The sequence below is a fragment of the Pecten maximus genome, chromosome 12 (assembly GCF_902652985.1).
Source record: "Pecten maximus chromosome 12, xPecMax1.1, whole genome shotgun sequence".
Lineage (NCBI taxonomy): Eukaryota > Metazoa > Mollusca > Bivalvia > Pectinida > Pectinidae > Pecten > Pecten maximus.
In genome coordinates, this window is record NC_047026.1 from 2,137,141 (window position 1) to 2,150,653 (window position 13,513).

A 13,513-nucleotide genomic window follows, 5' to 3' on the forward strand; every position below is an offset into this window, starting at 1 on the left:
AACAAAACAAAATCCCAAACAAACAAACAAATAAACGAGAGGAATGTCGGCGTTGTATTAACAATAATTACAGTGCGATTCATACAAAATAAGCTAATCACATTTAACTTCGATACTCTTTGTACCTAGGAAACAAAATAAAATTATGCATCAACGAATTCCAGTTCCAACTTCCTGTGGAACAATAAACTGATTATTCAACTTCCGGCAGAACAGTGAAACGAGGATTCGACTTTGGGTAGAAAATTGCAATAATGATCAAACTTCCGGTTAACAATATTTAACTTCCGGTAGAAGAATGCAATGATAATTGAATATTCGACGCATGAAAGAAATGAATATTATTGCATCGAATCAAGATTATTACAGTCTAAAGCATTACAATGCTTCAAATACTCACATGGGCTTGTGAGTGAGGACAATGCTCGAGTTAAACTGTTGAGATTTCTTCTCATGTGTTCAGCAAAAAATCTTTCAGCTAGAATGTAGAAAATATATAATCTAACTATATATATGAAAATCGTTAGGATGTGACTCCGTCGAAGAAAGATTTCCATGTTTAACAAATCTCGATTATTATACACATTCTAAAGCATTAAATACTCCAATCTATATAGTCTGCAGTCTGTGAGATTTCCTCATCTAGAAGGATCAGCTAAATCCGCCAAGGAAGATTAGGTTCTACAAATCGTGTCAGACCGCCACAGAACACTGCTACAAGCTCCTATCGAGGCTCCTACTAGCTCCTATCGAGGCTCCTACTAGCTCCTATCGAGGCTCCTACTAGCTCCTATCGAGGCTCCTACTAGCTCATATCGAGGTTCCTACTAGCTCATATCGAGGTTCCTACTAGCTAATATCGAGGCTCCTACTAGCTCATATCGAGGTTCATACTAGCTCATATCGAGGCTCATACTAGCTCATGTTGCGGCCTGTTTACAGAGACAGTACAGCCTAAGAGAATCTTCCTTCACACAATGCGACTGTTTACCGTATTTATTTGTTCTACTCACTTGTCCTAGTAACTGAAATCGTTTGTGATTTCGAACAAGAACTGTTGCTTCCAGAAGAGCGTTTCCAGGAAAGGTTTCTATTAGAACTAAGTATCTCTCATCCTTTCGTTTCTCAGGCTCCTCAAAAAACTGCCGAAACGAGAAAAACTCAACATCGCCATTCGCTTTCAGGCCTAGTTCGATCCTTTCGGCGTGTTTAATTTCTTTTAATGCTAATTTTTCACATAAATCACTATGTACGCTCAAAAGGGTGTTGATTTCATCAACTACAAATAAAGCTATTTTGTTCACTATTGGCAATGCAACGGGTATTTCTTCAGATCCATAGCATGCGCAGTAGTGTTCTGGAACTCCAGCCTGTGCGCAGGACCGGGATTCTGGAATTGGTGAAAAGAGGCTTATACCCCTTGCTGATTCCGGTGCCACATAATTAGAACCGAAATTGGAATTCATGATATCAAGTAATGTTTCATGGAAGTCAAAATGTGTGGTTAAACGTTGCGTGTTATCTTGCATATTTTCTACTAGTGATGGATATTTTTCCCGAAGTTTACGCGGGACTGCGATTTGTAGTAATGGCATTCTCTCTTCTATACGACCGATGTAAGTGTTCCGAATGGAATCTATTCGAGATCCGTGATCACTTAGAAATATCACAAATGAATTATCGAAATGTCCATTCTCATTGATCCACTGAAAGAAGTTTTTAAAATCGTCATCCCCTAATTCTAGGAAATTAACATAATCGTGACTTATCTCGTTAAGCCACGTGAAACTGAACCGCAACTTTTGACTATAACGTTTGATGAATTCTTTATTGTGATTCAAAGACAAGACGTGTTTTGGTGTATTTCCGTAGCACAGTGTTGAAGTCTTTTTCAGACTTAATTTCTGATCTTCGAACCCCATTAAAGCGGAGTTGATGATAGTGCCCAGTAGGTCCATTTTCTTTATTCCCCGCCAGTAGGGCCGCATATAATGGTCAGTTGGTTGGGTGTTAAAGCCTGCCTTGCCAAGGTTAAACATATTGATGTCTGCATAGTCTTCTGAGAAAAGCGTAGCGTACCCAGCTTTGGCCAGGGGATACCACACGAATGGGTAACGGTCAAATTTCACCGAGCTGACGTCATCAGAAGGAAGCTCGTTCGAGTACGCCTTTTTCCCAGTTAGCATCGGTACGACATTTGGAAATGTGTTGTCAGCTACCTTCATATGACCTTTGAACTCGAATGCACCCATTTCATCACGGAGGTAGGCGAATGTTTTCGGCAGCTTCCTTATAGCTGCCAACCTCGAAACAGCATCAACACCAAGAATTAAAATGCTGAACTTTTCATCGGTTTCGCGTTGTATGTTTCTACTGTCTTGCACAGTCTTTGAATCAATTTGGTAATGCATGACATCGTAAACGTTTCTAGAACTAGAATCTTTACATTTAACCCGGAAATAATCCCCGATGACCCTTGTTGGTTCTTTGAGTACTACTTCCGGTCCAAAGTCCACGTAGTCGTCGTTACCCTTCTGTCTACTAACGACGCTATATACACAAGTGACTTTCGCCAAATTCCCCTGATGGACGGCTGATTCATTATACTGGAGAAATCCATCGTCATCCACAAATACAAATGTCGGACTACTTTCACATTTAATCTTATTCGGGTGCCATTCAAATTTCTTGATAGATTCGTCAAAAGGATTAAGATTTGGTATTATGCACTTTCCATACACGTTTTCATTTGTGAAAGTGAATCTTGGTGTCAGTGTATATTTCGACATCATATACATTACAAACAATGTAGAGACTGCAAGCATGATCAACTTCCGGTTTTGTTTTTGTGACTTCCGTTTTCCCTTCATTATTGATAGCATACTGTCGTAGGTAAAAATCCAAATACTGTAGGTGGCAAGGAGAATTACGTGAGGGATTTCGAGGAAGAAATACCCGTTAGATGAAGTTTGCATCATGGGGATACCGGAAATGGCCGGCAGGGTTAGAGACGAAGACAGGGATGAGTGCTTTCGGAAAACCGGAACTGGACTAGCGGAAGTGGAGTCGGGATGGTACGCATGTCATTCAAATAATGATATCTGAAAAATAAAATAAAAGAATCAATCCAAACGAAAACTTTGTCCAGAAACAATAATTTTGTCTTTGTGTACTCTACTGTGGGGGCTGATTTAAGCCATCTCGCGTTCGCGCTTTGGCGCGGTAAAATGCGCTTTGGCGTACGCGTGTTGGCGCGGTAAAATGTCGCTTTAACGTGTTGGCACCTTTTAGAGCGCGACAAGACCACATTTTATCTCTTAAATCTCGCTTTGGCGCGGTTTGAGAACGCGCCGCCAAACACCAACCCGAGATGGCAGTAATCAGCTACCATAGAAAACAGCTTTCGACATACACTGCTTGGCCGCGTCACTTATCTAAAATGAGGAAGTAGAACATAACAATGAGATGCCACTATCAGACAACGGGAAATAAAAAAAACAAGTGACGTGTAGTTGGCACAGTATATAGCATTTTAAGGTAGAATGCCCAGTCATTTTTTTTTATCTGACATATAGTTATTTTCCTGTTCGCGTTACATGCACACTTTTATATTCACAGATGATTGCAATTGGGGTCGGGGTTTAATTTCGTGTGTAAATCCTTGCTATTATAAAAATAAGTGAATTAAAAAAACAAACAAACAAACAAACAAACAAACAAATACAATAAAAAAATCACAACCAACCGTCCATTCAGAAAGAGAGAGAAGAAAACAATTTTAAAACCGAAGACATATTACATTTGTAGTTGTAAGTCAGCTGTCGAAAGAAAAAAATTGTATTCTTTGTTTTGGCCCATGTTATGCGTTATGGAGATTACACAAAACTTTATATATACATTTTGTATGTAGAATATAACAAATGATTGTTCTGTACTATAATTACTATAATGAGCTAACACGATTCTTTAATGCCGGGCCTATGAACATGGACGTTATCCTCAACTTACAGGACCCGAGAATTTGTTTCAGTCTTAGAAGCAAAAGTTAAAATAATGTTCCCAACCAAAAGGTTAGACTATACTTTAAAAAGACAAATAAATAAACTACTACATAAATTTTAGATAATAATCAAATATAAATAAAAAAAAAATATTTAATTTAAAAAAGAAATGAATGTTTATTTTAGATGTAGACGTCTTTACTGTAAATAAATAAATAAATAAATATTTCAGCATATTTAATAAGTGAGCCTATCACAAACTTTGGTTTGTTTGTTTTTGTTTAACGTCCTATTAACAGCCAGGGTCATTTAAGGATGTGCCAGGTTTTGGGGGTGGAGGAAAGCCGGAGTACCCGGAGAAAAACCACCGGCCTACGGTCAGTACCTGGCAACTGCCCCACGTTGGTTTCGAACTCGCAACCCAGAGGTGGAGGGCTAGTGTTAAAGTGTCGGGACACCTTAACCACTCGGCCACCACGGCCATACTAAGTCAAGAGATAAAACCGATTTTGAAATTGTAATTAAATGTTGTCGCTTCCAAACTGACAGCAAAGTAGCAAACCTTTGATAATATTAATAAAATATTAGATTCTAATAATTTTAAACATGAAAAATACCTCTTGCAATGCATGATACACATCAGTGCACACATTTGGTTCTGTCCGAGGTAGCATTTAAGTTGACCCTTACATAGACCACAGGGGCGCGTTACAATAATAAATGTACCAGTAGATGAGGATTAGAAGTGTTAAGTTTACACTGGCCCACATACATTTCTAATCATTTCATGTATACATTATTATTGTAACGTACCCATGTGCATAGACGCTACGTTTCGAGCACTTCTTGTTGAAATGGCCACATTCAGAACTTTCCCGTGATGTACATAGCAGATCTAGCTACTGTTTTAGGCCCTTTTTGATCCGATAGCCTTCTGAAGTAACGTTAGTTGTCATCTTTAAAACGACTTACTTGTGTCTGAATAAACCATGTGGTTGAATATACTAGCTTCTAAGATTTTTCAGGTCCCTGTGCTTAACGTTTCGTAATGTAACATAAGGCCTACCTCTTCGCTGACAGACACATTCCCCAAGAGATTTCCATCGTGCAGTTACCGTTTCATTGATCACAACATGGCAACATTAGCCTACTTGTGACGTATTTGAACTATGACGTAGCAATCGAGGATGGGACACACTAAAATACGGATCGGTGCGATACGGATGAACATTAAACAAATGAAAGTTGTGTAACAGGAGAGGAGAAAATGTAGCGGCCAGACCGGGGTTCGAACCCGGGACCTCCGAACACTAGCCGGATGCTCTACCAATTGAGCTACCTGGTCACCGATGATCGACCCAGTCCAGTCCCGCTACACACCTCCCTCCTTTTTTCCAAGTCTTCGCCCTCGAAGACACACGAGACCCTTATACCACCACCGCGGGTATTTTAGTTGGGCGCCAATTTTGTAACAGGAGAGGAGAAAATGTAGCGGCCAGACCGGGGTTCGAACCCGGGACCTCCGAACACTAGCCGGATGCTCTACCAATTGAGCTACCTGGTCACCGATGATCGACCCAGTCCAGTCCCGCTACAGTTGTATCAAATTATTCAATCATAAATTCACAATGAGACCAAATATAGTTGAGTTAACTAAATTTCCTGTCTATACAATAAAATTGATATCTGCTTTAAAATGTTAAAGGAAATCATAAATTCACAATCAGACCAAGTATAGTTGAGTTAAATACATTTCATGTCTATACAATAAAAAATGATATCTGCTTTAAAATGTTAAAGGTATAACAAAGTGTATTGCACTGAAAGCAAGTTTGGTTGAACGATACGAGACGTTATGATCTTTATGTCTGTGAAGCAGTTTTGCCAGCGACAGTGGAGGACGTAAATAAAAGATTATTAAGTGTATGACAACCTCCAGTCGTGAAGGCTTGGTCAAATATTTACTAATAATAAAACTTACCCGAACAAATGTGGTCTTGAATTCATATACTGGCTTCATTTTTAATGAGTACTGGGGCATCAATAAACTGGCGTGGAATATTTGGGTTGCTAAATTATAGTTAGCCAATACACAAGTTAAACTTATGAGGAAACAATTCTCCGGACGCTACTTTAGTGATACAATGATTAGCCAATCCGCTTGTCTAAAAAAGGAAACGGAGCTTTACTGATATCACATGGATTACGGAACATTATAACAACTGTTTTCTCGGTACTAGCCAAATTCAAGATAATATTTCTATTTTTAAGGAAGAATGTCCCAATATTTTCCTCGTATACATTTGTCCTTTTAAGGAGGATTAACCCGTCATTTATGCACACCCTTTAACTAGTTTGCCTGTTAGGTATACCATCTCGTCATAAGGCTTAACTTATTTATGTATTCGCTAATTATTTTTCCTCTGACAAATATTTTCAACTCTATATTCATATGAAAACATTACTTTACAAGTTGCAGGTCTTTTTTTAGTAGTTTAAGCAAAGGTCTTTAATACGCTCGTTAGTCAAATTATCCGATGATGACATCCTACATTGGATATAGAGAGAGGCAACGAACTTCGCCATTGTGCAAAATTGGATAATTTCATTCAAAGCATGGCCAACATTTCATCAGGCAGCCAACATTTCATTAGGCAATATCTTTTTTCAATTGTGAAAGTTTTTATTTAAAATAGAGATATTTGACTTGAAAATGATACCAAGATGTCACATCAAAACATTTAGTCTATATATTTATTTCACAAGCAGCCTCGTAACTTTAAAAAATGACGATATTTTTGTGTTCAGCAAACAACACCTGTATTATGATATGTAGGAAAAAACATAATTGGTATATTCAATATGAAGTACATGTATATGCATAGTGCATATTTTATAGGATTCACTTTTTTTAGATAATAATAACAAATGGGTTCGAGATTACAATTTTCCGGATTTTCGTAAGTGTGTTTACACAGGAAAAGATCACTTTATTATACCTAGCAGACGAGATGAAATAGCAGAAAATCCTAATGATGAATTAAATGTGTATGTTTAAACAAGATTGATTCTGACATCATTTCAAATACAGGCAGGTTTCAGAAAAGAAATTGTGTATGGAATATTCCGTCATTTTGGGCCAAACATTAGAATATTAAGCATTTTGTTGTCTATTGATTTGGATAATATTCACAGGTCTGAAAAACAGGGAAAAAAGTTTACTTATCCTTCACAACTATATTTCAATTACAGGGTATACTTTACTTTTGTACAGGTAATATGCTGCGTTAACTGGCTACGTTTTTTTATACAAATGGGATCAGACACACGTTTATAAAGTTATGACCCGTCTTCCCCAGTAAAACATACATAATCAAATATTCATTTGACCATAAATCTCTTTTTAAAAGATAAAATGATGACGAAAAATTTCAAAATTTACCTATATTATAAAATTTACAAAATATCTAATCGGATTATGCAGTAACTGTATCCGCATGTCGGTATAAAATGTATGATCATGGCTATGTTTACATTTCTAAAACATGTACCTCATTTTCAGAACTGGCCTCTAGTCTACGGCTATCTAAACAACCGATATTAGTCTTCAAGACAGTTGTAGCAAAAGTGTCGGCGTGTTAACTTCCTAATGGGTTTGTAATTTAATACCTCGCTGAACGTCCGGCTCTGTACAAGGTCGCAGGGGGGCTGTATCACAGCATGGAATACTAAGTGTCCGTTAAATTTGACGATTTTTTGGCATAGCCGTATGATATTCTTTTGGCCCCGGATATGATGCGACAGGTGGCGTTACTGGTCAAGATGAAGTATGTGATTGGTCAATGTAGCGGTAAATGCAAAATGCAGATATGCAGTTAAAAACGAACCAAAGTTAAGATTGAATGCAAGCTGAATAAGTGGATGTATCTTTTCAAATGACATATGGATAATATTATATTCCTGATTCAAATGCAGTCTTATTATCACCAAAAATGATGTAAACTGATATGATTTTGTTATCCGGGCTGAAATGCATTAGTTCGTTGATTTATTTCACCAGCAGTTTTACATTATAACCACCAGCATTAAAACTATGCCGTTTATCTTTTTTAAAGACATTTACTGTTTTCGTTATTTGTAAATGATTAACATACAGTTCACGTTGTATGACCTATAAGTTTTTGGTTGGAACCATGATATGCACAGTGCACAATGACTTGGCACAAATCCCACGCCCACGTAAAAAATATTTCGTCAAGGACTGTACATGAATTTATATATAGACTTGTGTTGAGAAATTGTGCCAAGCCCTTATGTACAATCGTAGACTCAGATTATTACATGTACTATATATACAAACACAAATTGTTCATATATATATATTCAGACGTGGATTGAAAATTGTGCCAGGTCCCTGTGTGCAGGTTGCCTTGGTTGCGCATGCTCAAAACAGTTGCGGCTATTTCCGGAAAGCTTATGTCTGTGACGGACGTTGACCTACTGCCCTGTAGCACGTGCATGATGTATATAATATGCCACTCAATTTCAACCATTTTGGCCCAGATGTTTATAAAGGGTCGTTGCCGCTTACCCTCGCCACTCTCCAACATCCTATTTCTAGTCCTCGAATCAATATAATAGCATTTCACATTTGTCTGTTTATATTGGCCTCTGTCATTTAATATTAGAATTACAAAAAAGACTGACCTTTATAATTTTTTGTCATGGATGTTCTAACCCTAATTGTCAAGCAAGCGGGAAATTAAGCTCGTTACAAAATCTAGGGCATGTTTCGTGGTTTAACCCGATTGTAAGAGTTGTGTTGGTCATAGGCAACATATGTAGGTATGCCGAGTGCTGGTAACTCAAACTATTACACGAGGTTAAGACACAGACCAGCTGCCAGCGAGTGTGTAAAAAAAAGAATCAGCACGATTCTTAAACTACCGGATCCCCCTCTAGAATGTATGGAAGAGCAAAAGGGCCATATAGATTGAAAATTAATTTCTTTTTTGTTTTTTCGTGATAGCGAGTTGAAAGTTTGACTTACTCACTCGAAATATTTCGACCAAATTACTCCAATTTCAACATAATTCACAACACTTTCGTCACGTTCACAGTTTACACTTTGTTGGTGATTACACTCTGTAGTAACACAAACTTTATACTGTGCTGGTTAATGTGTTACTAACTACACTCTGAAGTAACACACACTTTATACTATGTTGGTTAATGTGTTACTAACTACACTCTGAAGTAACACACACTTTATACTATGTTGGTTAATGTGTTACTAACTACACTCTGTAGTAACACACTTTATACTATGTTGGTTAATATGTTACTTACTTCACTCTGTAGTAACACACTTTATACTATGTTGGTTAATGTGTTACTAACTACACTCTGTAGTAACACACTTTATACTATGTTGGTTAATGTGTTACTAACTACACTCTGTAGTAACACACTTTATACTATGTTGGTTAATGTATTACTAACTACACTCTGAAGTAACACACACTTTATACTATGTTGGTTAATGTGTTACTAACTACACTCTGTAGTAACACACTTTATACTATGTTGGTTAATGTGTTACTAACTACTCTCTGAAGTAACACACACTTTATACTATGTTGGTTAATGTGTTACTAACTACACTCTGTAGTAACACACTTTATACTATGTTGGTTAATGTGTTACTAACTACACTCTGTAGTAACACACTTTATACTATGTTGGTTAATGTGTTACTAACTACACTCTGTAGTAACACACACTTTATACTATGTTGGTTAATGTGTTACTAACTACATTCTGTAGTAACACACTTTATACTATGTTGGTTAATGTGTTACTAACTACACTCTGTAGTAACACACACTTTATACTGTGTTGGTGAATGTGTTACTAACTACACTCTGTAGTAACACACTTTATACTATGTTGGTTAATGTGTTACTAACTACACTCTGTAGTAACACACTTTATACCATGTTGGTTAATGTGTTACTAACTACATTCTGTAGTAACACACTTTATACTATGTTGGTTAATGTGTTACTAACTACACTCTGTAGTAACACACTTTATACTATGTTGGTTAATGTGTTATTAACTACACTCTGTAGTAACACACTTTATACTATGTTGGTTAATGTGTTATTAACTACACTCTGTAGTAACACACTTTATACTATGTTGGTTAATGTGTTATTAACTACACTCTGTAGTAACACACACTTTATACTATGTTGGTTAATGTGTTACTAACTACATTCTGTAGTAACACACACTTTATACTATGTTGGTTAATATGTTACTAACTACATTCTGTAGTAACACACTTTATACTGTGTTGGTTAATGTATTATTAACTACACTCTGTAGTAACACACACTTTATACTATGTTGGTTAATGTGTTACTAACTACATTCTGTAGTAACACACACTTTATACTATGTTGGTTAATATGTTACTAACTACATTCTGTAGTAACACACTTTATACTGTGTTGGTTAATGTATTATTAACTACACTCTGTAGTAACACACACTTTATACTATGTTGGTTAATATGTTACTAACTACATTCTGTAGTAACACACTTTATACTATGTTGGTTAATGTGTTACTAACTACACTCTGTAGTAACACACTTTATACTTTGTTGGTTAATGTGTTACTAACTACACTCTGTAGTAACACACTTTATACTTTGTTGGTTAATGTGTTACTAACTACACTCTGTAGTAACACACTTTAAACTTTGTTGGTTAATGTGTTACTAACTACACTCTGAAGTAACACACTTTATACTATGTTGGTTAATGTGTTACTAACTACACTCTGTAGTAACACACACTTTATACTATGTTGGTTAATGTGTTACTAACTACACTCTGTAGTAACACACACTTTATACTATGTTGGTTAATGTGTTACTAACTACACTGAGTAACACACTTTATACTAAGTTGGTTAATGTGTTACTAACTACACTCTGTAGTAACACACTTTATACTATGTTGGTTAATGTGTTATTAACTACACTCTGTAGTAACACACTTTATACTGTGTTGGTTAATGTGTTATTAACTACACTCTGTAGTAACACACACTTTATACTATGTTGGTTAATGTGTTACTAACTACACTCTGTAGTAACACACTTTATACTATGTTGGTTAATGTGTTACTAACTACACTCTGTAGTAACACACTTTATACTATGTTGGTTAATGTGTTACTAACTACACTCTGTAGTAACACACACTTTATACTATGTTGGTTAATATGTTACTAACTACACTCTGTAGTAACACACACTTTATACTATGTTGGTTAATGTGTTACTAACTACACTCTGAAGTAACACACTTTATACTATGTTGGTTAATGTGTTACTAACTACACTCTGTAGTAACACACTTTATACTTTGTTAATGTGTTACTAACTACACTCTGTAGTAACACACTTTATACTATGTTGGTTAATGTGTTACTAACTACACTCTGAAGTAACACACACTTTATACTATGTTGGTTAATATGTTACTAACTACACTATGAAGTTACACCTAGTTTTGACTTCTGCCATCATACATGTTTACCCTAAACATTGTTAGGATATTTGCTATTAACTATTTTTGTCACATCCCCTATACACACACGTTGATTTGCTGTTGTTGGACGATAAATCATAACTTCATCAATACAGATATATATATATATATATATGTATATATATATATATTGTATTATAGCCATAGACATCAATGACTCATGAATATTCACCAAGTCATTATAGCACAAAAGAATTTGATGCAAAGTATAACCTCACAATGAACAGATGTTTAAAAGTGCTCTAAAAACCCACATGTGTGTGCTCGCGCATTTCATGAATCGTACTTTGGAATTACGGTTTTTAAGTGAACTCATCCTACATATATATGATTCCTGATACATACACTGTAAAGACGATCTACCGACCTAAAATATATACACCCCTTACATATATCTACCGACCTAAAAATACACCCCTTAAATATATCTACCGACCTAAAAAATACACCCCTTGAATATATCTACCGACCTAAAAATACACCCCTTAAATAAACGTCCTTTTAATTCTGAATATGTATTATAGTAATATATATCTGATGATTAATACAAATGTTGTATAATATATTATCATTCTTACTAGAAATTTAAGTAAACGATATGAAACCTCACTGCCAACACCTGATTATTGACAATATGGGGATAGTTATTCTTTTGTTCCTGTGCCTCGTCTAATGTTACAAACTAAGTCGACATTTCGAGTTATTTAGTGGAAATTTCGAGTTATTGTCTCGACATTTTGAGTAATTAACACGAAAAAGAAGTGGTTTTTTTATACATAGTCCTAATGCACTCCCGTAATAATCAACTGTATTCTCGAAAACAAAACAATAAACATCAATTTTATTTACAACCTTATGTCAAGCTATCCCTATATACGGAACAGACAAAAACATAAACAGAAAAATAAAACAACAAAAAATCCCAAGAGTTTAAACAACATGAAAAGTCTCCATAGTTAGAAGATAAGTGTCAAAATAAATTCGAGAATTATATATATTTATATAATATACATGTACGCCTCAAATTAATTAAGACACCTTGCTTTAATGGTGCATGAAAGGGAAAGGGGAGATAATCACTCTGAAATTTATGTATATTAATTGTATATATGAAATTAAATTCAATGACATCATAATTGTATTATTTGTGTTCTCTAAACACAAAAACAAACTCACGCCTACGCAGAAGGCAAAATAAATGGCGCGGGCACCAACACAGATACATGTATAGCCCGGGGTTACTGACCTGGAAGCTAAGATGTAATAAATAGCCGATGTAGGTACAGACAATATGTAAATGATATATATATGTATATAACAACACACGTGAGCTTCAGATTTGATACACACACTATAATTTCATACAGGTAATTAAGAGATGCATAATGCTGACAGCGTAACGTAAAATTAAGTTACGAAACACTTACCACCATGTCCTATAAATACAGATCCGACCTCTCGTGCGCACGTGGGAGTTGTGTTTAGCCCCTGAATCGCCATTGGTCATTTGTGACACACCTAACATAATATCATATAGCTATAGGCTAACAGTGTTCCCTTAGCCTGCTATAATCTCGACTTCAGGGAGACCGAACGGGATTTTAAGGGGGCGTCTCAAAAGCCGATATTGCAAACTGTCTGAGCGTTATCACTTTGACCAAGCTATGATCTTTAGGGCATGCTTTAAAACAAGACTTGGTCTGGTCTAATTGTCCTAATCTCAAATTTTGGTCTAGTTTGGTCTCAGGTATTGGTCTTTTCTAGTCCCGTCTTTTGGTCTGGTTTGGTTCCAGATTTTGGCCTGGTATATATATTAGGTATAGTTCCATTGCTTTTCGTCTCTCGGATCGAGACCACCCTCCCAGGTTTTCAACATAGCCGATT

General features: G+C 36.0%; 1 protein-coding gene and 1 non-coding gene across 3 annotated transcripts; both read right to left on the minus strand.

Annotated features, from left to right (window-relative positions):
• Nucleotides 1-41: 41 nt before the first annotated feature.
• Nucleotides 42-13,208, minus strand: LOC117339542. Of its 2 annotated transcripts, none has more exons than XM_033901215.1 (2): nt 13,057-13,208; nt 42-3,101 (listed from the first exon to the last, which is right to left on the minus strand). In XM_033901215.1, exon 2 carries the CDS (start codon nt 2,976-2,978, stop codon nt 921-923), a length of 2,058 nt encoding a protein of 685 aa, XP_033757106.1. In that variant the 5' UTR covers nt 2,979-3,101; nt 13,057-13,208; the 3' UTR covers nt 42-920. The 2 variants fall into 2 exon arrangements, with proteins under 2 accessions (XP_033757106.1, XP_033757107.1); XM_033901216.1 differs by lacking the exon at nt 13,057-13,208 and adding an exon at nt 5,068-5,134.
• Nucleotides 5,275-5,346, minus strand: Trnat-agu. Its single transcript has one exon. It is a non-coding gene; the product is annotated as a tRNA-Thr (tRNA).
• Nucleotides 13,209-13,513: the final 305 nt, after the last annotated feature.

Bases quoted from the DNA above. Each gene is read 5' to 3' on its own strand.
- LOC117339542 (XM_033901215.1), bottom strand. From the start codon at position 2,978: ATGATGCAAACTTCATCTAACGGGTATTTCTTCCTCGAAATCCCTCAC.